Source organism: Phocoena phocoena, chromosome 9 (genome assembly GCF_963924675.1).
Source record: "Phocoena phocoena chromosome 9, mPhoPho1.1, whole genome shotgun sequence".
Classification (NCBI taxonomy): domain Eukaryota; kingdom Metazoa; phylum Chordata; class Mammalia; order Artiodactyla; family Phocoenidae; genus Phocoena; species Phocoena phocoena.
In genome coordinates this window covers 31,683,440-31,710,234 of record NC_089227.1, presented here as the reverse complement: position 1 = coordinate 31,710,234, position 26,795 = coordinate 31,683,440, and the positions used below count along the sequence as shown (strand labels likewise).

At 39.3% G+C, this 26,795-nt stretch overlaps 1 protein-coding gene across 1 annotated transcript in view; it reads right to left on the bottom strand.

Moving 5' to 3' along the window:
- RAPGEF5 (Rap guanine nucleotide exchange factor 5) overlaps window positions 1-26,795 on the bottom strand; it is a 215,333-nt gene that overhangs the window by 30,815 nt on the left and 157,723 nt on the right. Inside the window, exons 12-17 of the mRNA XM_065883983.1 lie at window positions 13,209-13,287; window positions 10,631-10,775; window positions 8,940-9,037; window positions 7,123-7,153; window positions 6,102-6,180; window positions 3,325-3,474 (exon numbers count right to left, since the gene is read on the bottom strand). Of these exons, the coding sequence (XP_065740055.1) occupies window positions 3,325-3,474; window positions 6,102-6,180; window positions 7,123-7,153; window positions 8,940-9,037; window positions 10,631-10,775; window positions 13,209-13,287 (582 nt within the window). The remainder of the gene's footprint in view (window positions 1-3,324; window positions 3,475-6,101; window positions 6,181-7,122; window positions 7,154-8,939; window positions 9,038-10,630; window positions 10,776-13,208; window positions 13,288-26,795) is intronic.

The window sequence follows — 26,795 nt, the reverse complement described above, 5'->3', positions numbered from 1 at the left end:
CAGCTTAGGGAAGAAACTAAAATTCATTCATAATCCCATCACTCTAAAGTAACCATATGATAGTAATATTGGTAACAGTTGAGTATATTTCCATCCTGATCTTTATGCAAATATGTGTGTGCACACATGTACATATGGTCAAAATTATTATTTATATGTTTGCATTAATAATCACTATAGATACATGTATTTGTAATTATTCCTTATGTGGTTTTATATTCCTATTTTAAGTACTTACCCACTTGTCAAAATTATTTATAATGTCATGTCATGTGTAATTGGTTATATAACTGTCTATTATGCCATCATTTAATCTTTCCTCTGTTGTTGAACATTTAATGGTTTCCAGTTTTTTTTGGTCATATAAATTAGATGGCAAGAACCATGCTAAATACTAGCACAGGGACCAGCACATAACAGGGGTTTGATAAATGGGATCTATTATTACAGCAGCCATATATATACTGCCAAAGTCAACATCTTTGTGCATAGATCTTTGGCTGCTTATAGATGATTTTCTTAAGATAGATTCCCAGTAGTGGAATTCCTAGGTCAAAGCGAAGGAACATTTTTAAAGTTTCTGATACAAGCTGCCAAACTGCTTTCTAATTCTTACACCCACCAACGCTCACCATTCTTTTGAATAAGTTTACTGTTTTGCTAAAATCAAAAATAGATTCTCGGTTTACTTTGCATTTCTTGACTACTAGTAAAGGTGAATATTTTCATCTATTTTTTTTTTTCATCTATTCTACTTCTATTCTATTCCCCTATTGTTCCTGTCCTTTGGCCATTTTTCTACCATAGTTGGACTCTTATATAACATAATAGGCTTCTCATAGAAAAACGTCCTCCCTCCACCTACAAGATGCAGATGGGAATCGACCAAAGTGATACTCAACTTTATTCCACTGTGACATAATCAGCCTCTCCTAAGGTAGCCCTCCAGTTACCCAGCATGGTTGGAAATACCATATGCCACATCTCTTTTTCTAGATAATCAGTTCAAGCGCCAGATTTTGTTTTGAACATTTCTGTTTGATACAGAGTACACAAATGATACTCGAATACATTCTTTATGGCCCAGCATTGCAAAGATAAGTAGTATTTGTCATGTCGGGCCGTTGACGTCGGCAGTAAATGGTCCCACATGGCCGGGCTCTGACGTTCTTCTATCTCCTCCCTCTTTAGCTACAATTTCTTGCAACCCTCTGTGTGCCCATATATACCTTAAATCTGACTTCGTAAGAGCCATTCTGCATTTGCTATGGAATTTGCATTCTGCAAATGCCATGGCTTTCAGACAGTAATTTTTCCATTTGCTAAGAAGTGTTTTTCTTACTTTCAGATTTGTCACTACACCATGAACGATGAAAGGATTTTAAGCTCTGAGTAACTGGGTAGGTTTCTGCCACTACATACATATATATACCTAACTTGGGTACAAAACAGCTGGAAACCTAGTGAAAGCTGTGAGGGTAATAATACCAGTCCTTTTAGAAAAGTCCACAAAACCTACAACATGGCCAATATCTCTAAACTTTTTTTAACAAAAAGAAAATAACTGTAGATCTCACTGTCATTTCACTTTGATGTAGCATTTAAAACATTTATTAAAAATTACGTAACTAGAGCAAGGAATACATTAAGCTCTGTGGGCTTTTTTTCTTCATAAGAACATTATTGCTTGGGGGATATGAAGCAGCAGGCAGAAAGGTTCTTAACAGACAAAACTACTAATTGATGGAAAGTGACGGCATATTTCCAAACCTGTGAGATAATTCAAGAGATAAACTGATATTGCTAGTTATGATTCGCTATGAGTCTATACACATTAGAACGACAGATGAATCTAATAGGGTGTAAAAATCGGATTTCACAGCCATCAAATAGATATCGGGTAGTAAAAGACCCACTCATTAATTCCCAGATTCACGTGTGGCCCTGGGCCGACTCTGAGTCGGCCTCCAAGGGGGTGTGGGTCTCAGCTGTGCCACCAGGTTCTCTCAGGGTCCTTCTTTCTCCAGCACCTTCTGTCTGCATGGAGACCCAATGATTACTTTCTGTTATGGTATTGCCTTGAGAGGCAAATGCTGATTTTGATGAAGCTTAATACTGTTTAGAATCATTTAATATCTTTGGTCACTTAAAATTAATATACAAATATCATATTTATCTGGAATACCTAATATATTTTATTAAACATTCAACTACTCCCTGATTAAAATTCATGTAGTCCACATGTTTCTGAAATTTTTGCTCTTTTTCTTTAGAGAATGTTTTGATGGGAGGCACAACGCCCAGGGAGAGGAAGGAGTGCCTCACTTAACTAGGACAGGGGAGATGGGCTGTATTTGTTTGAATATGTAATCAACTAGCCTGTAGGCCCATTTTACCTGCCTCTGAGTAACAAAGCGAAAGAGGCAATGCTCCATCCCATAATGCTTTCGCATCAAGTACAATACATTCTGATCTTCTTCTCCTGACTCTAGAATGGTAACAAAGGGTAAACAGGAATGCCCTTTATCTGCTCCCCCCTCCCCGGCCCGCCCCATCTCTGGCTGATTAGTTTACACAGTACTCCCATTTTTCAACTACTGGGACTAAGTCACTTTCTTTGTATTTTTCTCAGGGTTAATAAGATATTAAATAAAGATCGTAAGCCAAAAAAGGAGGCCAGTGACACTGAGATCTGACAGGCTCCAGTGAAAACGCAGGGGTCTGTTCGGGTCACACAGATCAATAGTATCAGCTTGTAATCTGTGTGATCTTATTCAAAACAGACAATAAACCATTCTCTGAGGATAAATAAGGCCCAACAGAGGCAAAAACTATAACCAGGGCTCCCTCCCCACATCTGCCTGAAGGAACACTGCCTGTGAGCTTTCGGCTTATTGTACAGTTTTTATTTCCTTCAACGGGGAGTCTTTAAGTATTAAACTGTCAGCCAGCAAAAAGACTAGTTCAAGGCTGCCTTTCTTTTTTCTTCGGAAAGTAATTTCATCCTTTAGCAATTTCCCAAGTTAATTTAAATATGAAAACAGAAGGCTTATCTAGAGTACAAAATATGTAAAGCTTTATAATATATTTCAAAACACTGGCGCGCCTCTCTGCTCAGCTCTTGGGGAGGAAATTCAGCATCCAACGGTACCCAACTGTTGTCATGGAAACACCTCTGGTAGGTGGCTTCTTCTTGTTAGAGTGCTCATCCAGCTGCAGACCCAGAAGGGACATGCTGCACGTCTACTCCATAAAAATGTCAACTCTCTCCTTCTGGAGGCAATCCAGTGAAAGATTAATATTCAAAGACAGAAAATAATTTACCCCCAGAGAATGTGACGGCTACCAGAGCCAGATCCTCTTCCGCATGCTGGATCTTTTCCGCCACAACTCTCAGGATCTCTTGGGCTGTACTGGAAACTTTTGCCTTCACGCTGACATAGGAGTGCTCCGTGATATACACGTGACAGAAAACTGCATGAGGTGAAAGAACTGTGAGTAGGCAGAGAACAGCTGTGGCCATGAGGTACAGACGTTTCACCCAAATCAAGGCACCCGCCACACTATTCCCTGTAGTACAGAGCAGACACGGCTAGATTTACATACACAGGCACACGGGTGCCTGAGGGCACTGCAATGCGAGCTTGCACACACGTGAGACGGAGACGTGATAAAGCTGCTGAGCAAGGTGGAGTAGCGCTTAAGCATCCCATACTGTAGTGAGAGACCCACACCATGCAAAAGCGTCTGCTGAGGGTAGAGGCAGCCTGGCCACAACACAGTGGGATCTGTGCAACAGGGACTAGACCTCGGAGTCCCTTCTGTGAGGGTTACTGTGATCTCCCAAAGCAGTCTATTAAAGCGTCTAACATTTCTGTTTTACACTTCACCTCTGGACAGGCACAGCGCCTCAGTAAAGACCACCACATTTTGTTATTTGAATTCTCATAAGCTTATCTAAAAAATCTGTCACTTGCTATGGTTTTTGGCTTCAGCCTTCCTGCTCGTATAAGAATGAACCTCCCCGTGCCGTCCCTCCACCCATATCAAGGTGGTAGTGAGTTTAGTTTTCAAATGGAGGTCACGTTTCCAGCCTTTTTAATTTCCTTTTTCTTGTCTGTGGTACTAATCATTATTACTAGGACATTATCACTATCAGGGTGAATGGGCCCTGGAAAAAATGTTTCTTTATGATTTAATAGCAGAAACTGTAGCAATGGAAATAACTGACACGTTATTTGTCTCTTGTATCAGCCATTCTGAATGTATAAAACACCAGCTTCTTTACTAAAGACAGAAGGACAATAATATACTTATTCTTCTCTTCTAGATTGAAAAAAAAAAAATGGGTAGTGCAGGTTCTAGAGAAATTTCATATGCAATTTAAATGGCACCACAGAAATAAACCCAGGAATGTTTGCACAGAAATGCAAATGAAGCAAAAGACAAACTAGGGGTTTACTAGTACAAACCTCAAAGTAAACACGCCACCAAGAGGCACTGACAGTATTTTGTTTTGGGTTTGGTTGGGTGTGTCACTAAAACCATAGCATCTAACAAATAGCTGTTTTATGTGTTGTCAACAGACTTGTGTGAGACAAAATGTTTTTTTCCTTCCACAAAAAGACGGAATTTTGGAGCAAGGCAAAGCTGCAGTCTACAAATGACTAAATGTGAGGAAAGTTTACAGCCTGCTCAGTAAGATGATAAACAAAAAGAGGAGGGGGGAGGTCTTGAAATACTCAGACTCTTTGAAACTCAGCTTGGAAAATTATACAATTAATTGTAAGACAAATGGGAAAGGAAGGTCAGCAACTGAGAGATGAGGAGGTAAGGTCATTCCATTTGTTCCTCCACTTGGTACAGGTGACACTTATGACCCAGCGAGTGCCATCATGTTTGGTTATACACAAACAATGGAACAGAAGAGGTATCCCGTGACATTTTGTTGTTTAAACATTCAATAAGTTGAATAAATATTCAACGTCCACACCTAAAATTTCAGCGCTGTCGGGAAAGGCGAATTAAAAGAGAAAGTCTCCAAGTCACAATAGCATGCACATTTGAATTGCTGTGTTTCCCAGCTCTGCCCTTGACTCAACCTTTATCTAAACAGGAGGAAACCATTTCCAGTTCCGTTATAAAACAGTAATGTAGCAAAGCACGCCAAGGGCTTCTCTGGTGGACCAGTGGTTAAGAATCCGCCTGCCAATGCAGGGGACGTGGGTTCCATCCCTGGTCCGGGAAGATCCCACACGCCGTAGGGCAACTAAGGCCATGTGCCACAACTACTGAGCCTGTGCTCTAGAGCCCGCGAGCCGCAACTACTGAGCCTGCCTGCTGCAACTACTGAAGCCCGTGCGCCTAGAGCCCGTGCTCCACAACAAGAAAAGCCACCGCAATGAGAAGCCCTTGCATCACAACAAACAGTAGCCCCCGCTCGCCGCAACTAGAGAAAAGCCTGCGTGCAGCAACGAAGAGCCAACACAGAGAAAAATAAATAAATAACTTAATTAATTTTTTTTAAAAAAAGCACATCAGCACTTTCAGAGTGCTACAAAGGTGTCTCCCCTGCACTGATGGAGCAGCCCTCTTCAGGGTGGGTCACGAGCCCTTTTGCCAGCAGCACTGATTGAGGACACACTGGACGTGTGGCACTGCCCGGCAGAGCCTTGCCTTGGAGGAGTTTCGACTGCACGTCCTTCCTTTCATTATTTTCTCCAAGATTTTCTTCTCTAAATCTCAGGGACTGACTCAGCCAAAGCCCTGCACGGTGGCTTTAGGGGACTTTCCAGTGAGTCACAGGCGATGGGCTGACAGCAGAGGAGAAGGCAGCTAAGGGGAAAGGTTGCCTTTCCAGTCCATTTTGCACATCTCCCCAAGAACGCAGGGGGCTCTTTGCAGTCTCCTTTCCCTACCTGGGGCAGCACTCTGTGATAAAGAAACTGTAACGCCCACAGCAAGAGAAGATGCTAACATGCGTGTCTTAGGGGTGTGGCAGCTAGAAAGGGTTAAAGGCAGGCTGATGTGTTAAAGTTGGAAAACGATGGTGATTAGCTGCTACTCCACCTGCCCCAGAGCCTTGTTCAAACCATACTCACTTTCCTCTGTTTCCGTCACAGTTCCTCTATGCTGGAGCCAGTTCTCCTTAAGACTGAATTGGTGGAAAAGGGCTTTATTCTGCAAGAAGGGAGAACAAGAACAATGAATGAATGTATTGCTGCCCTTTGGAAAACCAGAGCTGTTTGCAACATGTTCCAAAAGAGCGTGCCAATTTTTTTTTTTAATATGAAATCCACCCATCTAATCTTTGATGAATAAGCTGGGAGCTGCCTCAATTAATGCATGTGGAGGTGGAGAGTCTGAGCAACATGATAGACCTTGGCATAGGGAAAAAGCCCCCCAAATGATTCTCTGCAACATGCCGGAGAATATGGGCGTGATTTTTAACACTCGCTACTACAAACATCCATAGCTTCGTCTCCCGAGAAAGACATGGTTTCCCCATCCCAACAGCAACCTTGCTTTTGGATAAAGCCACGTCGAGATAGTTTCATACTTCTGCTGTAGTGCAATGACTTGCTTAAGAGAAACAGGTACGTGACTCATTATGACTATCCATCACCTGATGTATCAGCTCCTACAAAAGTTGTGCCTGACATCTCATTTAGCATTTCCCCCCCTCAAGTTGAAGAGGAAGCACATTCATTCTGGCTACCATCTCTCTTTCTGTTGGGTTGAAGGGTTCCAATCTTCTTCTTACAAGACTTCCTTACTCTTGCAGGCAAGAGTCTTGCATAGACGGTTTTCTATCTTTATATCAATGACTAAAAATCAAACTTATATCATTCTGGGGACGTTGGGGAAACTCTGAGACTCCAAAACGCACCACAAAAATTCAGAATGTCATAAAGTCTAGGGCACCTGGCTGAAACTGAATCTGCACAAGCACAGGAAAAGCTAGGTGAGGTAGGAGTGGGGAGGCAAGGTGCAGCCCCCGGCTCCCCACCTGGCCCTCCTCTGCTACAGGCAGCGTTCATTAATTATGAAGAAATACCAAGTGGGCCAAGGCCAGGCCTCCAAACCAGATCACCCCGTTTCAGACAGAAGGCGCTGCCTTACCTTCCTTTGTGGTGAATATTCATCTACAGTGCTGAAAGGAAAAGGACAAGACATCAGTCTTTGTCTCAAACCCAGAATAGTGTAGTGATTGTCACAGAGACTCCTTTTCAGGCAGCGGGCAGAGGCTTTTGCTTTTCAAAAAGATAAAACACACAGTGTTCATTAGTTTACTATGCGTAACACACTTGACACTGGGCTCTGGATTTCCAGTGAACCAGGAAGAAAAGAAGCTATTTATTCAACAGGTATATTTTGCTTTCTACCCATAGAAGCTGAGCATTGAGGAAAGAACTGGATTTATTTCCACAGAAATAAAGTTTTCTCATAACTGCCTTTCTTCATTTACTCAACCCCTCGGTAGTTTTCTCATATTTGGCTAGATTTTCGGTGAAATTATTCTTCTTTAGATAGCTAAACAAGTCAGCCAAGACAGATCTTTTCCAGGATGTTTCTATGTGTGGTGGAACTGGGGGATCTTCTGCTGGTCCCCAGCTCAAATCTTATTCCAGAATCTAGAGATACTTCATCACCTTGTACCAAAGACGCAAGAATCATGTCTTAGACAATTTTCTTACTTAAATCTTTTATTTCCCAGTTTTATGTAAGTTTTAAAATGGAATGTATTAAATTCCATTTATTTATTTAATGCATTTAAATGTGTACTAAACCAGAATTAAATTTTCCCAACTGTAAGAAGGCCTGCCTTACAGCATAGATCAACTTCCATGTAGGGGATTATTCTGATGTAAAGGGTTTCTTTCTTTTTCTTTTTTGCTTCGTTTGTTCATATTTTCTTACTAGTCTTAGGCTACCGAAATTTATTACAGTGTAGACTGTGACAAAAGACGACCACCAAAATTCACAACATTCATTTCTAACACCCTGCCCCTCATTTCTGAATTTCTAAATGTGTGATTTTCCTGATTGGGACTAAGGTTTATACATAATTTGTTTGCATCCTAAAATTCTTTATATAGCCTTTACTAAATAGGATCTCCCTTTACTAAAATTAAGTCAGGCTTTAAATCTCAAATCGATAATCTGAAAGGCCTGAATTAACATTTTCTGTGAGAAGTGCATTTGTGACTGCTGAAATCTTAATAGGAGTTTTTCACAACTTGACAACAGACGTGTTTTATGTTTAAAAACTAGAAACTACATTGTAAATCAGAGAACAATTTTTCCCTTCAGATTAACTTTGCAGCTACATCTGAAAACTGAATAATGACTTGATGTTTTCATTTACCAAAATTAATAAGAAGAGTTAGTGGTAAATCAGAGTAAAGTTAGGTATTAGCAATATGAAAGACTAATGATAGACACCTCAGTGATACACCTTGGATATGACAAAAGTCACTGAATAAATGCTTTCCTTTAAGTTTTCTGAATTGATAAAGAAACTTCAGGGAATCCATAAAACTGAACTTTAAAAATGCACCATGACTTGCTGGGACCTATTTATAAAACGTTTTTCCTATTCATTAGAGATAGCTATGAGCTCCCCCAAATGACAAGTTAAATACTTACACTTTTAAAACTAAATAATAATTTATTAGATAATTGTTCTTAATGTACCCAGACTGTCATGGCGCAGTTTGTTTCTACCATACCACACAGGGTTAAAAAAAAATAGCCAATAAGCTTGATCTAGTGTTCATTCATCTTGAGATATAAAAACAAATATTTACTACTAGAGAACCTAAGGAATCAAGATAAATCTCAGATTCAAAATGTTCCAAATGATACATATGAGACACCCCCAATTCTATCACATGTGCTGCTTTCTTTTACTAACTGTGATGAAGAAAATTACTTACTGACGACGGTGCATTCCAAGTATCTTTTGAAATTCTTTCAGTTCTTTTTCAAGTATTGGGTATTCATATACATCATCCAGTACATTTCTGTATATGGTCTAGGGGAAAAAGAAAATTTCAGCTTAATTGGTTTGATGCCTATTTTGTAAGGATTAAGATTCACAGAGTGGTTAACCTGCTCAGGGAAATAAGTGGAATCCAGAACAATGCTGGGGGTTAAACCAGGTACCAATGAGATCCTGAGTGGGATTCCACCTCCTAGCCCCTTGCTCAACTGGTGTGGCTCTGTGGAAGCTTTTACAGGCTATAGGTAGGGAATGGGGGAAACTTAAGAAATCTCTGGCTGGCTACTCAAAATTTCCATGCCTGTTCTAAATTTTTAGAAATACTATCCACATAACCATTTGGGAGTGAAAAAACCCATTGAATTAAACTACCCAGTTTTTTTTTTTTTCTTTTGCGGTACGCGGGCTTCTTACTGTTGTGGCCTCTGCCGTTGTGGCGCACAGGCTCTGGACATACAGGCTCAGTGGCCATGGCTCACGGGCCTAGCCGCTCTGTGGCATGTGGGATCTTCCCGGACCGGGACACGAACCCGTGTCCCCTGCATCGGCAGGCGGACTCTCAACCACTGCGCCACCAGGGAAGCCCTACCCAGTTGTTTTGAAAATAACACTAGCTTAGTCAGAGACTTGATTTAAAGCAGTTTTTAACTGGATGTCTAAGTGATATCTGAATTTTGAAATCAAAGTGATTTCCTTCATGAAAGGCAAAATCAGTTTAGATACTTGCCTATTCTGAAATAGAACTCTTCCCTGCTCAAATTCCACTGTACCCCTTCTCTGTGTTAACTTGCACAGCTAATACGGTTTTGGTGGCCAAAAGAATCCAACTGTTTACAAGCCATCTCCAGAGAATCATCGGTATTGAAAAGATACTGCAGCCTACTAACGATTAGACACATATATCAGCTTATCCAATTTCAAATATAAATCTAGGTTAGTATCTATTTTATAGGTTATTATTGCTCTAATGTCTCAAAATATACCAGGTCCTGAAAAGGTTTCATAATGTATCCATTGTCACTATAGGTTTTAAATGATAAATGTTTTATCACATTATTGTAGATATGGGAATTGTTAGTTTAAAGTTATAATACATTTCAACATATTAAACAGTATCAAGTTTTAAAGTATCTTTTATTTTACGTTCCTTAATTATTTCATTTGCAGTCAAAATTCCCATGACTTATATAAAATAAATAACCTTAAATGAGTGATGATAAAACTTGCCTTCTTCTATGTAAGGAATATCAGGCTTCAGAGGTCAAAACCAATGAATACTTTGAATCATAACTTCAATATTACAAACAAGTTAGATGACTGTAACCTACGAATGAGATTTTTGTTTTTGTTTTTGTGTTTTTTTGCAGTACGCAGGCCTCTCACCGTTGTGGCCTCTCCCGTTGCAGAGCACAGGCTCCGGACACGCAGGCTCAGCGGTCATGGCTCGTGGGCCCAGCCGCTCCGCAGCATGTGGGATCTTCCCGGACCGGGGCACGAACCCGTGTCCCCTGCATCGGCAGGCTGACTCTCCACCCACCGCGCCACCAGGGAAGTCCACGAATGAGATTTTTGAAATGAGTCATTTGGCATAAAGGAATTACTCAATAACTGGATGTTTTACATTACCTTTAAAAACATTTTTGAATGTTCATCTTCATGTAACCAGTCTTTGTACAGAGCAATCCACTGGGAAACAAGATGCAAGACCTTCCGTTTCCGACAAGGAACATCTGAGTTTTCTTCTTTGCCTTGATACTTCTTAGCAGAATAGGTGCAAATGGTTAAGGAAATTACATTGTTGCAAGTAAAAAATGTGAAGGGATCCGTTTATTCTTGCTTTCACAAACTATGCTAAGGCACATTTTCCAAAAAATCTACAAGTACCTGAATATGCAGGAAGAAAAGAATATGTGTAGGGAGAGTAAAAGGTGTGCACTGAAGAGGGTAAGCCCAGGAAAACGATTCACATAACATGGTGGCAGGCCGTGAGGATAAAGACTGGACGGCAGAACTGACAGCTGCTGACATAGCTCCACAGTCAGCATGGGTTAATGCCACCTCCAAGAGACCCTAGGTGGCCCATTAATCACAAGAGATTAAGGGGCTCCAAGAGATCTGGCCTCACTACATAGGTGGACACTGTTTCCATAAAAGTTAGATCAGAACTGGGCCAGATATACTTTGATCATCAGAAATTCACATTCTAAAGTAGCGCCAAATGAGCACAGATTTCTGGAGCATAATTTGTGATATGATTCAAATGCTCACCCTAGGAATTTATGTGAAAAAAAAAAAAGAAATGGATAAGTGTGCAAATGTAAGTAAAAAAGGGCTGCTAATTTTCATTTTCACTGTAAGGGAAAAAAAATATTAAATAGGAATAACCTAAATGCTTCAACCATTGAGGACAGTTAAATAAATTACTGCATATCCATTTAAAGGGCTTTTCTATAGCCATAAAACTGATGGTCCAGCACTATATTTACTGACACAGGACATTCACAGTATACTGTTAAGTAGGAAAGCAAGTAAGAAAAGTATACGTTAGGATCACCCATTTCTATTAACTATGCTTATTTATATATTCATTACCTGGAAAGATATATACTGATAGTTAACAGTGGCTTCTTAAGGTAATGAGATTTCAGAGAACATGAATTATTTTTATTATACTTATAAGCATTTCCCAATTTGTATACAATGACTATGTATTAACTATGCTGTTAAAATTATATAAAAATAACAACCTCAAAGGCAACATGCTTAAAGCCTTAGGAATGAGACAGAAGCTTGGTGCTTTCCAAAACAACCTAGCATTTTTGCCCCCCACTCTGAGTATCTTGGACACACTGAAAAGTTAACTAGAAATAGAAAATGCTATGATACCAAACGCAGGTAGGTTTTGGGGTTACTGGACAGGATTCTGTATTCTTTAATGTTGATATATAATTGTAAAATAGGAATCAATTCTGTATCAGGCTTTGTAACTATTTTAAAACATAATTCAGTCACTGTCTCCCCAACCTGCAAAAGGACATCAAGGACTGAATGGATAAAAATGATGTGGTACGTATATACACAATGGAATACTACTATACATATATATATATATATAAAACGGAATCACTTTGCTGTACAGCAGAAATTAACACAACATTGTAAATCAAATATGCTTCAATAAAAAAATAAAATAGCAGAGAAAAGTAATAGCTAACCCTGAACATTTTAGAATGGCTATATCTGGAGAAAAAATACTTATAATCCTTGTTATGTCACCATAAAATTAAAGCAACTAACTCAGGAAAAAAAAAAAGTACATCAAGGACATCTGATTTCTTTGATTTCTACCTGTGAAACAAACTCAAGCAAACACAAAAAGAATCTATTAAAGTATCTATTTCTTCTAGTTTTTCTCTTGAAAGGCATAATATAAAGATTTATCTTACATTATTTCCACTTATGCAAATGTTGTTTTCCTCTTTTCCTGTAACTATCATGGCTTGACTAATGATAAAGAAAAAACTCTTCCTTAAACATTGTGAGGCAAGACACTCGTTCAGAAACTCTGAGTGCCTTTCCTGGGCGTGGCTTTCCAGCCTTTGATCTGTTGCATCTCTTCTTGTTAGTGTATGCAATCCTAAAGCCTCCTTAACTGGTCATCAACCTTCTAATCACATCCATCACCCTAAGAGAGCATGCCCTAACAAAGCTCTGAAACGATGACATTTGACTACGGGGATAAGACCTCCCAAGTGGGGAATCCTTGTCTCCCCCGGGATACTTGCCCAGAAACACACTATCACATATGTATGTTTTCCTATCACATGGTCTGGCACTGACTGATTGTCTTCTAAGTTCAGTTATTGCCAATCCACTCAACCTCTTGACTCTGGTGTTTACCCAGCAGGCCAAATTCATTTCCAGATTCTAAAGTCTTGAGACGTAGGTTTGAAGAAAACATAATATCGACAGCACAATTTACCCACGACGTAGAACGTGAAAACAGCGGCTCTGCATTCATTTCCAGATCCCCCTGCCTGGTCTGTTTCATTTCATCTTTTGCCTTGGCTATCATGACATGAATATTTAACACAGCCACACTCTACTGAGGGGTTGAGTAAATGAAGAAAGGCAGTTAATTCCTAATGTGAGACATCTGTCTGAGAGGAAGCCGACACAGCATCCTGAAGTTAATGAAGGATATTGCCTCAACAGCGCCTGGCACAAGTCGTCAGTTGTCATGAAGACCGTGTACGTGAGAAGGAAGTCATCAAGGAGGGTCTCTGCAAAGAAAGGAAAATAAACACAAGGTGAGCAAATCGGTGATAAGAGGGGCAGCTGCTTAGCCAAGCCCTGGAACAGTGTGCACAGAAGGAATATGACAAATGGTGGTGGCAGTGGGAGGGGTGAGGTTAGGGGAATTTTAGCCACAAGATACATTATTTAGTAAAGTTATTTTTAAAAACTCTTACATAGAACGCCTCAAGCAATGAGATTTTTTTTTTATTACAAGGCTTTCTAAACATACAAATTTGTCACCTTTTTTTCCTTCCCTAAAACATCATCTATATTTTTGGGTACAGACGTTATAGAAAACCAATGCATAAAAAAAAGTGCTTTTAAAAATAAATTTTATAAGATTTCTGAAGTATGCACTCCAGACCTACAGGGAATGACGCTTATATGTTCTAATAAATAAAGGCTTTCTAAAGCCATTTACCTAAGTCTAGGACAAGAACAACGGATAATAAAACCCAGAGGACACACGTCAGGTTCCAAGGCCATTCACCTGTATCTCTCAAAAGCATCTGTAAGAAGTTGGGAAAGTGGTGAGTGATTTTCTTACTGTTGTGAAGAGAGGCAGAACTAAGTCCAGTTAAAAATGGAAAGAGAGGGCTTCCTTGGTGGCGCAGTGGTTGAGAGTCCGCCTGCCGATGCACGGGACGTGGGTTCGTGCCCCAGTCCGGGAGGATCCCACATGCCATGGAGCGGCTGGGCCCGTGAGCCATGGCCGCTGAGCCTGTGCGTCCGGAGCCTGTGCTCCACGGCGCGAGAGGCCACAACAGTGAGAGGCCCGCGTACCACAAAAAAAAAAAAAAAAAAAAGGAAAGAGAAAGCAGGTAAAATGGATCATGACATACTCCCTCCTAATTCCTTTTCTACCTCTTCAACCAACAAAAACAGGTTCCACTGTTATTGCCTCTTTGCCTGAGTGTTCTTCGAAAAGTCCAGCTTACATGTAATACGGAACTCCTGAACGGGCAAAGTGACCTCCAATAAAATTTCAAAAATGATAGAAAAGATTTACACTCAGAATGCAAAGTAGACCTTTTGCCATAGTAGTCTTTAACCAATCTCCTTACCTTGAAATTCATTTAAAAATATTATTTAATTCTTATATCATTTACATTCTGGATATCAAATTTTTAGCTATTTGAAATAGTAGAAAATTGTAAGAATAGTGAGCTTGTGTCCTAAATAGCACTGATGCTCTCTTACACTACAAATGTGGAAATAGAAAGAACTGCCCAATACACAATTCTATAGCTCTATGCTGAAGATTAGAAAAATTCCAGAATTTTAGAAATAACCAGCAACGTTTCTTTAAAAGTTATCAATGCAAAACAAAAGGCCGTGTTGAAGAATACAAAATTCTGATAAAAAGCGGTTGTGAATGACACCTATAGTCCTTCATGAACTGCAGGGGTTAATTTATTTCCATGGTTTGTTTATGCTGCAAAATATCAAGACAGTTCTGATCCAAACAGGTAAGTGGCTGCAAACAGTAATAGTTGACCAAAAAAGCTTGCTTTCTAGTGGCAAGAGGCCCTTAATTAAAATGAACCAGAGGTGTTAATGAAGAGTATTAGGTAATTTTTTTCAAAGGTATTTATTTTTTTTATAATAGATAAGGATCAGTATTCATCACTAAAAAAAATTAATTCGACAAATGCCACCTAAAATGTAAATTAAGCCTAAACTTATAATGTTGTATCACACTGTAGTATGTGAACAGTCACTGGTCTAACCCACTATTACTCTGTGGAAAAGCAAGTTCTCAAACAGATGTGCTTGGGCCTTGCTGGGCATATATTAAGCCCAGTACAGGAAAACTGGGAATGTGGCTGGTTGCACAACTGAATGTGAGTGGATATGCACAGCAGAGCTGGGAGCTCTCTACTGGAGTCCCTGTTCACGAAAGTTTCCAATCTATGCACAAAAAGGCAGAAGAAGCTTTATTGTAAAATCTACCCCCAAACTAGTGAACCTGGCAGCACAAGTTAATCACTGGCATCCTAGGGAAAAATCTGGAATGTGTATGTGAAATTCTGTGTCTCTTTCATTACAGTGTTTTATTTTTTATTTAATTTTTTTTTGGCCACACCTCCAGGCTTGTGGGATCTTAATTCCCTGGCCAGGGATCGAACCCATGCCCCCTGCGGTGGAACTGCGGAGTCCTAACCACTGGACTACCAGGAATTCCCTCATTACAGTTTTTTAAATAGTTGAAATTAAGATCCAACAATGGCATAATGTCTAAACCCCTAGGATATTTTGGAATGCAACTTGAAAACTATCACTCTGGGATGCTACTAAACAGTTATGTTCACAAATTATAACATATCTCTGTACTAAACATGGTTGATGAGAATCCTTAGCTTCTCTGGTCTAATTGGAAATTAAGTCTTTTTTTGCATTCAATGTTAGATACAGGCAGCAAGGACCATAGAGCAGCCTAGAACCTAGAATTGACTTCAGGCTTTCCAATGGGCCCTTACAGATTGGAACCCACAATATACAGAAACCACTGGGCGACGGCACTGAGAACCTCAGACAATTCAGCATGTAAAATTCTTGGTCTGACACTCAGGTTCAGACTCTTTGGGATGTTCTTACACGTAGCTAATTTAGTGAGGTGGGAAGTATTTTCTAATCAAGATTTCCTCCATGAGTAGCTCAGATTAAAAAGAGCACCATTAACTTTGACAAAAGCATTCATTCCATTCTGGAAGAGCCTTAGATAATGAACTGAGTGGCTGTGAGAGTTTGGTCTGGATGGTGGCAAAACCATTTGGCATTCAATTCAATTAATCAGCTCACAGAAGATAATATTTTGTTGAGGGCTTTGACCCAGAAATGCTTATTTCCCCTAAGCTACTACCATATTTAATATTCATCAGCATTTATCTAATTATCTCTCTGCCACAGAAATATTAATTAAAATAAAAACAATGATGCTACATAAAAACATCTCCAGTTAAAAACCTAATGAATAGAATAGCTAAAAATCCAAAGAATAGAACAGATTCCCAATACTCCTAACTCAAATCTTTCTCTAACTACCATATTGTTCTGAAATTTTTCTGTATACAAAGAGCTTTCCTTTATTCCTTTTCAACATTGGTATTTATTTTTGGCGCATATGAAAGTAATCGAGTGATATAATCAAAACAACACACTTCAAATAAAAGTGCATTTTATAATATCCATGCTTCAAAAAAGGCTGTCCCACTGCTATTTAGAGATATTTTTAGAACCACAATGGCTATATAAATGACCCCCTGAAGACTATGGCCATTTAGAAAGACTAGCAAATCCACTGGCATCCACATTAAAACACCATAATTATCTATTATATTATATACTGCTTAATTAATAGTAATTTAAGACTCTAGGTAGAAAAGCACCTTTGTGTATAAAAACATCTTTCATTTAAACACATTCATAATTGCCATACAGACTAACACTCTGAATAAAAAGATGCATTCATTTTGATTTCTAGGTTAATGAATACCTAGGTATTAATGTACCAAAAACTTTTCTTTGAAATTCTATTCTTTAAATCAATCTCTGAATCTAATCCCAAATTCTTGGCTCATCACTGACAAAAATACTCATCCATCCTTTTGGGAATACCCCTCTTCTTTCCCCAAATAACATAACATTTTGTAGTGGCTTTTTAAAATACAGGAATTACTCTTTGCAGTATAAAAGTAACATGCCAATACCTATCAGAACTGGAGGGAAAATACTATTACAGTTTTAAGAGCAATGTAACCTGAAATAAAATATATCAATATGCTGTCAAAATCTAGACTTGATAGAAATGGCTCTAAAATTCAGGTCTATAATTAGCCATAATGTTAATTAATACAGAACTTTTCCCTTTCATTTGCTACCGTTTTAAGACATAAGAAAAGAATTATGTATTTTTATTTGATTTTACTTGAATGTATTTTTCTTATACGCATAAATTAAAAGATTTTCTCACTGTCACTTAAGTGTATCAAGCACTAAAAACTTCCATTTTATTTCTGCAAAATACAAGTGTTTCTAGAATATCCCAGAGTTGTGTCAAGGTGGAACGGTAATTGGTTTGGTACAGACTCTTTTTAAAGGTTTCTGTTATATAAATTTAATCAAATTAAAGAAAATGGTCTAAGTGTTTCCAAAAGGTCTAAGCTTAATGCCTTTTTTGCGGGGGGAGGAGGTAAAAAAAGAAAAAACAAAAACATAAAAACGAACCCGGAAGTCTAGAAATCATAATGCATATAGGGTGACTTAGAAACAATCAGAGAAATCTACCTCAGCTATTTTTCAACACTCGCCAGCAAAATGCACTGCCGTAATGAAACCACTCACCAGTTAAAGTGAATTACCAAGAAAGCAAATGAAAAGAGTTTTGACAGACAATTGCCCATAGGAGCCATTTAATCTAAGTAAGGTAATGTGAATATTCAACATTTCTCTACTAAGTCATATCCCCTAAAGTACTGTTAGTAGTTTTGCTTCACCCATATTTCTACTTGAGATGCAATGAAATTTAAGGTGCTCTAAAACATGCTCTACTTAACCTCTATTCCAAGGAGCCAAGAAAAGCTTTGTACGTGAAAGCGCCCATTTCTGGCCCTGGAATGTTACAACTTACCATTATTTTTTGAGAAGCAGTGCCAAAATGTCCATGTAATTTGATTAAGCACAAACAAAAAAAAACTTACTGTTCGTGTATGAATCACAGGTTAAAGTGCGATGCCACCAATACAAGCTCTGCTTCTTGCTCAGTGTATTTTACATTTCAAAAAGCAGTATTCATGGCCTCAAATGCAGCTGTTTACCACAGCTTTTCAATTCACTTAACTCCTGCAGACTTTTACAATTTCACCAGAGTCTTGCTTAGCCATTCTAAAACTGTCAAATCTTGATCTAGTTTTATTTTTAGATATTGGTTGTACAAGAAAGGCTTATTCATTCAATGCTGTTTCTACATCAAACCTGAAAAGTCATCCCTTTAATGACAGGAACTTACGATACGGATTGCGTGGCACTCTTCCAATGATGAAATCCGTTTTCATTTTAACTTGTAAAATATGGTTCTGGAATCCCACCATATTTCTTTAGGAAAGAGTGATTTGCATACAGCAGGTTTTATGTTCTTGGCCAAGTTTAATTGCACATGCTGCCTTTTAAAAATGGCACTAGAAGCAGCATGGAGTATTAACAGCAGCACTTTTATCTTCTCCACACAGAGAAAGGGTCAGTTTGCAGGTCACTCTTGTTACAGAGTGGACGGGCCCCATGAGCTCCTGCTGTCCCAGCCCCAATCAGCTGCTCTCAAGTGTCCAGGCACACTTCATGTATCTGCCAAGTCCGCTGGGAAGCTCAGAACACAGTGTAAAGCATGCAAAGGGAGTCAGAGAGCTGGATTCCTACCTGGGTAGCCTTGAGCAGAGTACCTAATCTCTCTGGGCCTTAGTTAAATCAGCCGCCGTGAAGTGGATGTCACATCCACACCTAGCAGAGTTGTAGCTGAGTTAAATAGGACAGCTAATGCATCTGGCAAAGAATCTGGCATATATCAAGCACGGAATAAATACTACCTGTTCTTTATTCTCCTAAAATTATTTATGTCTGTCCTCTCCCAGTTCTCCAAGTGCTACCAGTCAGCCAACCAAAACTGTGTATTGGGGAATGACTATACATAAGGCATTTGTTGAGGCACTAGGGGTTGACACAGGGAAGCACAACGCTGGTCCGTGGCTTCAGGCTCATAATGAGAAAGGGAGCTGAGACGTGTATCCCCATGGGATGAACTAAGTAAGGTAACACGGCAACTGAGCAACACCAAGCACAGATGTCACAGGGGGTGAAGGAGAGACTCCACAGGCCAGGGAAGGTTGCACCAAACAGGTGGCGTGTGAGACGACCTCCGAACTTCTGAGCAGAATTGGCGGAGAAAGAGGTGAAGGATGTAAGCAAAGGAGTGGGTAATGGGTGTGTGCCTGTGGCTGAGTCACAAACCTGTGGCCTTTGAGCCTTGTTTTGCCCTTAAAGATGTTTTCTGTTAGATGACAATATTTAAAAATCAGAGATCTGGCAACACCACGTCCATATCTCAGATGGCAACCGTGGTTTAGACCTGAGTTGCGCTCTTTACGCAGGGTGCCCTCCCCAGTTTAGCAACAGTTCTGCTCTGGTTGGCTTCATTCGTTCACATGAACTGTCTGGGGACACGCGAGTATGTAAGTCTCAGTCTATGGTACAGTTGTGAAACAGTAATGGAAGAGGTCACATGGTGTAACTGAAAAGTAGAAAAGTAAGTTGGAGCCAATTCCTGGAGTGTTTTTGAGCTCTGGACTAAGGAGCCTGGGGCTCGTTCTATAGGAAAAGGGAAGTGAACGAAGACTTTCAAGGTGAGAAGTGACAAGAGATGCAGATTACACCTGCTGCATCCCGGAAGTCCAACGGGATACAGGAAGAATAAGGAGAGGGAGGATGAGTTTACTTTTAAACGCACTGAGCTTGGGTTCCCTAGGCTACTTTAAATGGAACTACTGAGCAAAATTATCGAAGACCAGAGTTTGCTAAAGAAGGCTAGATGAAGATGGGAGCAACTGTATAAAGAGAGTGCTTGGGAACAACATGAATTCTCAGTGACAATCCTAGGAAGATGTAAGCAGGAGGTTGAGGGTTGAGCTAGGGTGGATGTTCATATTTGGGCAATGGCGGGAGAAAGATGAGTTTAAGAAGAGAAGAAATTGGAGAAGCGGGAGACATAAATGTGATAGAAGCCAACAAGAAAGGACTGGAAAAGAGAGCAGATCATAAGAGTCAAAAGTTGTTGGAAGGAGGTCCATGAGACAGAGCATTCAAAGGCCACTGGATGTGGTGTGTGATGGTCCCTGGTGTGCTGGCTTTAGAGAGATGCCCCTTAAGTGGTAGAGGCATACTCTTGATAGACTGAAGAGAACTAAGGATATTGTTGACACTCAGCTCTCATGCCATCTAGCACGCTGTTTCTCCCCAAAGACTCTTCTTGTGGTTGTGTAGCTCACTGATCAGTAACGGCAGGTGCTCTCACAAAGAGCCAGGAAGACAAATTTCTTCATGATCAATGCAAGTATCATTTTACTTAACAATATAGATGAGAACATGGGAATTGTCATGGGTATGAAGCTTTCAATACCAACCTGCCAGCATCTACCAATAAAATATCCAAAAAAAAATTAATATCCGGTTTGAAGATTCGCTCAGTTTAACATAATCGACCTGAGTTGCTGCATCTTGTATGATTAACATCACACATGCATTCTTAAGCTACAAACTGTGCTCCTAAGTGCCTGTCAATTAAATATTCTAAAATGTCATGAAACAAAGAAAAATTAAATCTTAAATCACCCAATCCAAAAATGGGCAGAAGATCCAAACAGACATTCCTCCAAAGAAGATATACAGACGGCCAACAGACACGTGACAGGATGCTCATCATCACTAATCATCAGGAAATGCAAATCAAAACTACAGTGAGGTATCACCTCACACCAGTCAGAATGGCCATCATCAAAACGTCTACCAACAGTAAATGCTGGAGAGGGTGTGGAGAAAAGGGAACCCTCTTGCAGTGTTGGTGGGAATGTAAACTGATATAGCCACTATGGAGAACAGTATGGGGGGTGTTTAAAAAACTAAAAATAGAACTACCATATGACCCAGCAAGCCCATTCCTGGGCATATACCCCGAGAAAACCATAATTCAAAAAGAGTCATGTACCAAAATGTTCACTGCAGCTCTATTTACAGTAGCCAGGACATGGAAGCAACCCAAGTGTCCATCAACAGATGAATGGATAAAGAAGATGTGGCACATATATACAATGGAATATTACTCAGCCGTACAAAGAAATGAAACTGAGTTATTTGTAGTGAGGTGGATGGACCTAGAGTCTGTCATACAGAATGAAGTAAGTCAGAAAGAGAAAAACAAATACTGTATGCTAACACATATATATGGAATCTAAAAAAAAAAAAAAATTGGTTCTGATGAACCTAGGGGCAGGACAGGAATAAAGACGCAGACATAGAGAGTGGACTTGAGGACACGGGGAGGGGGAATAGTAAGCTGTGACGAAGTGAGAGAGTGGCATGGACATATATACACTACAGAATGTAAAATAGATAGTGGGAAGCAGCTGCATCGCACAGGGAGGTCAGCTCGGTGCTTTGTGACCACCTACAGGGGTAGGATAGGGAAGGTGGGAGGGAGACGCAAGAGGGAGGGGATATGGGGAAATGTACACATATAGCTGATTCATTTTGTTACACAGCAGAAACTAATGCAACACTGTAAAGCAATTATACTCCAATAAAGATGTTAAAAAAATTCTTATATCAGAAGTCTCAGGCATGGTTATTCCAAGCAATAACTCTAATACTTGACTCAACTTAAAACAAGGTATGATATTTTTATCTCCTGAGCACTAAGAAGAATCTCTATTGTCAGCTTTCTTTCAAAACTTGAAATATATCACCATTCTGAGTGTTAATTTTTTTTTTCCCTTGGTCATTGTGAATCATTAGTGCTGAATTTCAGACAAGTAAAATTTTATTTATTTACTAATTTACTTTTGTTTCTGGTTAAAAGAAATTTTATGGACACAAGAGAGAAGTTATTTTAAATAAAGTTTAGCAATGGATAGTCAATTGCCTATTTTAAACCTAAGAATTAAAAATCTATTCTGCAAGCTTACTCATTTAAAGGAAACACAACTAAGGCTCTTTCTAAGCAATGTGGCACAAGATCTTACACAAACTGAACACTTCCGATACAAGAAAATTTACTTTAATGTACTGCCTGTGTTTGAAAACATTTCTAGAAAAAGTATTTCAACCAGTGACTGACAGCAGACATGCCTCTGTGTCTGGTTTCCAGAACAGTCATTAGAATTCTTTCTTTCCAATATCACATGGCTGCTATCTTTCTCACACAGGTGGAAGGGAGACTTGTGGTTTAGGGTCACAAAGAAAGGTTTGGTTGAAACGGATGACCAAACACCTGTTACTTAGGGCTGAGCACAGGGCTCTCCGCTCTGGTGAAGACAAAGTTGTAAGATAAAGTCTCAGCTTTTGCAAGGATTTGGAATTTGACTGGTGAGATCGTTAAAGGACCACAACGGGCAGTCTACAAGCTCCAGCCTGATGAATATTCCATCCATGTGAATGTCTGAGCGAAACTCCATACCCCATCCCTGCCCACCACTGCCACCCAGCACACATGTTTTAGCCCCAGAGAGCCCCAAACCATGCTTTGAACCACACCTATTCCTTACCGTGCCCCAGGAAGCCGGTGGTAGCTTCAGTAGGTGATGGGGAAACGTCGGCTGGTGGGGGGGAAGACAGTAGCTAGTCTGTATGAAAATAACCATACCAGCCAACCTTTATGGACCACATATTGTGGGCTGTACCACAAGCGTCACCCATATGATCTGAGTTCCTCAAAACCACCTTAGAAGGTAGGTCTTATCTTTAGCAGGATGATGACACTGAGACTGAGATAAGTACAGAGAATAACCACCGGGTTAATGTCGGAAGGGGCCTAGGTCCCAAGGCGTGCTGAGCCACAGCAATGGCTCTCACTGCACAATGTTCTCCTGAGGGTGTGGATACAAACCGTCCATGTCAGGGATGAGAGGAAAGGAAGTACAGGAAAGTCATGGAATCCTGGGTTTGGACAGGGAAAAGCATCCTAGATACGGGAACTTGGTCTTTTTACTGGCCTTGAATTGCCAAAGATGGCCCTATGGCGTCTTTTTCCACCTATGCGCATGCTACAGTTCCTTTATTCCTACTCAAATTTTGTTATTTTGTTTTTATTTTCTAGCAAACACCTGGCAATAGCAAACAGCTATAAGAGATCAGCCAATTTACTTTTCTAAAAATGGAAATGACAATCACATGGAAGGATTCAGACATGCCACAGATTCATAATGTTTTTAAGATATTTTAACGATCAATTATACATATTTATATTTTTAAGAATTGAAATGTAAAGGCAGAAAGGAAAACAATTTTTTTAAAAGGTCAAACCATAAAACCCTTTTCTTCTATATAAACTTCTCCGTATTAGACACAGTAAATACTGAAAACCATTAGTCACATTACATTTTGTTCACTCTTTCCCAAATCACAAGAAGTGACTTGCATGTCTAAGTCTTGGCTATCCCTCACCTCAGTTATCACCTGTCAGCCCAACATCTGGATCAAAAGACCATTAAACATGTACCAACTGTCACTGGCCAAGATATTTTTGCCTTTTGGCTAAAGGCGCTCATACATATCCCTTGTCTCAAATGGTTCTAGGAAGTCAGTTTTGTTTTACATTAAATGTACTACTTACAAGCCTACGAACATCCTTAAGCCTTTCCGTTAGCATGATTCACGGTGATTTGGCTCACACAGGTATGTAATGGGTACATATGAGTTCTGAAATATCACCAAGAGTACAATAATATAATTATATAAAATTGTATACTATAACCTACTCTTAAAAGAACAAATTTAATTTGTGATATTGTTAAAAAAACTTCTTCAAAGCCATATGACATGAACTATTTCTTGGTATATGTCAAATTTATTTTATGAAAAATATTTCTAACGCCTGGAAGGGAGAATTTTGGAGTGAAAAATGCAGAATTCTCTAGCATGAATTCAGGGGCTCAAATCACACAAGAAAGGTACTTACCGGTGAGTAAACCTTGAGAATTAAGAATACATGAGATTATCTAATGTATAGCACAGGGAACTATATTCAATATCCTGTGATAAACCATAATGGAAAAGAATGTGTGTATAACTGAGTCACCGTGCTATGCAGCAGAGGTTGGCACAACATTGAAAACCAACTATACATCAATTAAAAAAAAGAATACATGAGATTAGTGTCAACAGTCACTTGTTGAGAAGCATATAAGACTTCATCCAAACCACTTTATAGGCTTTTAAAAAGTGATTATACAGCACTTTAAATTACAATGTGTTTGTATTACTTTGAAGGGACAGAAATACATAATTATGGCCTCGGGTCTAAAGTATCAAAACAAATTAACATAAGCTTCCATTCATAAAATTTCATGCTATTTTCCTCTTCTTTAGGAACCAAACTTTGATTTTTCTTGGGCATACTGCTCTCCAGATAGCTTAAAACCAAACCAAACAATACATTTCCCAGTCTTACTTGTAAGCCAGATGTGGCCACAACTAAGTTTTGGTCCATGAGAAAGAAGCAGAAGCCAGGTGTGACGAACAGGTATGTTCTTAACTAGCTCCATGCTGCTACCTGGACTGTGATGCTATATTCACTTTGGTTCGTGGGATGCAGGTCAGACTCTAGGGACACTGGAGCAAAGAGCCGGAAGGAACCTCACTCCTGGCTGATTTCAGAGGGGCCTCCCCAGCTCTGGACTGGCCTTCTTTATTTTTATTTTCACATGAGAGAGAAGTATACGTATACCTGTTTATGTCACTGTTTGAGATTTTCTGTTGTATGCAGCCATGCCTAATCACAAATAATATATACACACAGAAAATTTTCAGGAACTCAAACACATGATCGGTAATGTGGTCTTGTTCTCAAGTTTCTCAGCTATCATAAGCAGGAAACGTACATTTAAGGAGAGATGAGTGTTGTGAATTTATCCTGACCTCATTACTGTGGATTTGTAGAATGTGCTGATGAAGACACATTTCCCTTTTATGTTTTTGATTATTTTTTAAAAGAACAAACAACCTCCCCAGAAGACTGTCAAATAGTGTAAACTGTCATAATAATTCTGAGATACGCACTCACAGCATGCCGATCAGCACTGGCAGAACTTGAGCTTACTACAATCTTTCTACAAAAGTCATCAGTGGTAAATGAAAACGACTTTGCAATGCCTTCAAATTCAGATCAAACTGAACTAAGACACAAGGAGTCACATTTCGTACGTTCAATTCTTGGGAAAAGATCCAAAATTAGGATGAAAATATCTTCACCCTGTTCTTTTCTTTCTTAACAAAATCATGACACTGGATTTATGATATCTATAAGCCTGCTACACAAAAACAAACTATGTGATATCAAGCAAGACAGGAAGAAAATGTGGGGGGAAAACCTAATTTGCTCTATGTACTCTGTAAATCTTTCTTCATAACAAGTCTATTTAAGGCACATTCAAAGGGATGTAGCAAGAAGGAAAACACCAGATGCTTTAATATTAGAACTACCATCATGAGCCCTGATATATACAGCCACTCACCTAAAACCCTGTTCACTTTTAGACTGAGAATTTAGGTAGAAATATCCAACCAGGCATGAGATGGGCAATTTTAACTGATGCTTTTCATCTTCACACTAAGTGAAGCCCATTTACAGGATTAAAAGATTTAAAACTTAGAAGACTGACCAAGTATCCTGAATGCTGAAAAGAAGGATAAGTCTGAAGCAGGAAAGGATACAGGATGGCTCTGAAAGGAATTTTCTGTCGCTATTTAGATTACAGCAAGATATTCTGGGGATTACAACAAGGTATTTTAGTTTTCCACCACACTTTCCCTTCACACATACCTACCAATTCTGTCTAATTTCATATTTATTTCTGAGATTTGGGGGAAGGACGGCCAGCCTAATAGCAGCCTTAGCACAAGGCAAAAAAGCTGCAAACAGAATGAAAAGAATGGTTTCAATTGTAGAGCGAGAAAGCCCCAAGGGCAAAAAATGAGGATAATGGGAAATGGGAGGGGAAGGTTATAATGAGAAAGACTGCAAAAAGAAGTGAGGAAAAGCTCAATTATAGGTATGTTAAAGGCAAAAATTCTCCCACTTGAAGAACATTCCTTTTAGACATGTGCTTGTCAATTACAGCAATTCTGTGCCATTGCACCCTTTACATGAGGCCATAATTTGACTGAAACATGCTGTGAGAGATTAACATGGAGCGATCATAATCAACAATTGCCATTTACTAGCATCCCTTCCTCACACTTACAAGACTGTCTGAAATACATACTCTTATATAGAAAAATCACTTTTTTCCCCATTTTCCGATAGGATGCTAAATTTTTGACTGAGGATGATGTCACAGCATTAAAAAATACACACAAGAACATCTGATAATCTCACTTTAAATCCATCAACTGGAGAGATGACACACAAGATCTCTGAGGGAGAGAAACAGAGGGAGAGAGAGAAGAGAGTTTTTTCATCCTTTGAATTGTCTTAAACACAGTCTCGAGTAATTTCATGTGCTGATGTTACATTAAAACTATGATTCTGCTAAAATTACTCGATTGTCAAACTGACTTTTGACACAGTATCTTGTCTCCAGAAATTTCAGAATGTGTTGCTTCTTTCAATTCACTGCTCCAAAAATACCTGACTCACGTCACACATTTAAACAAGTTTCTGGAAATACAGCGGGACGCTGGCAAAATCACAAGTGTTTCTACTAAAGTACAATATTAAATATGCCAGTGGACC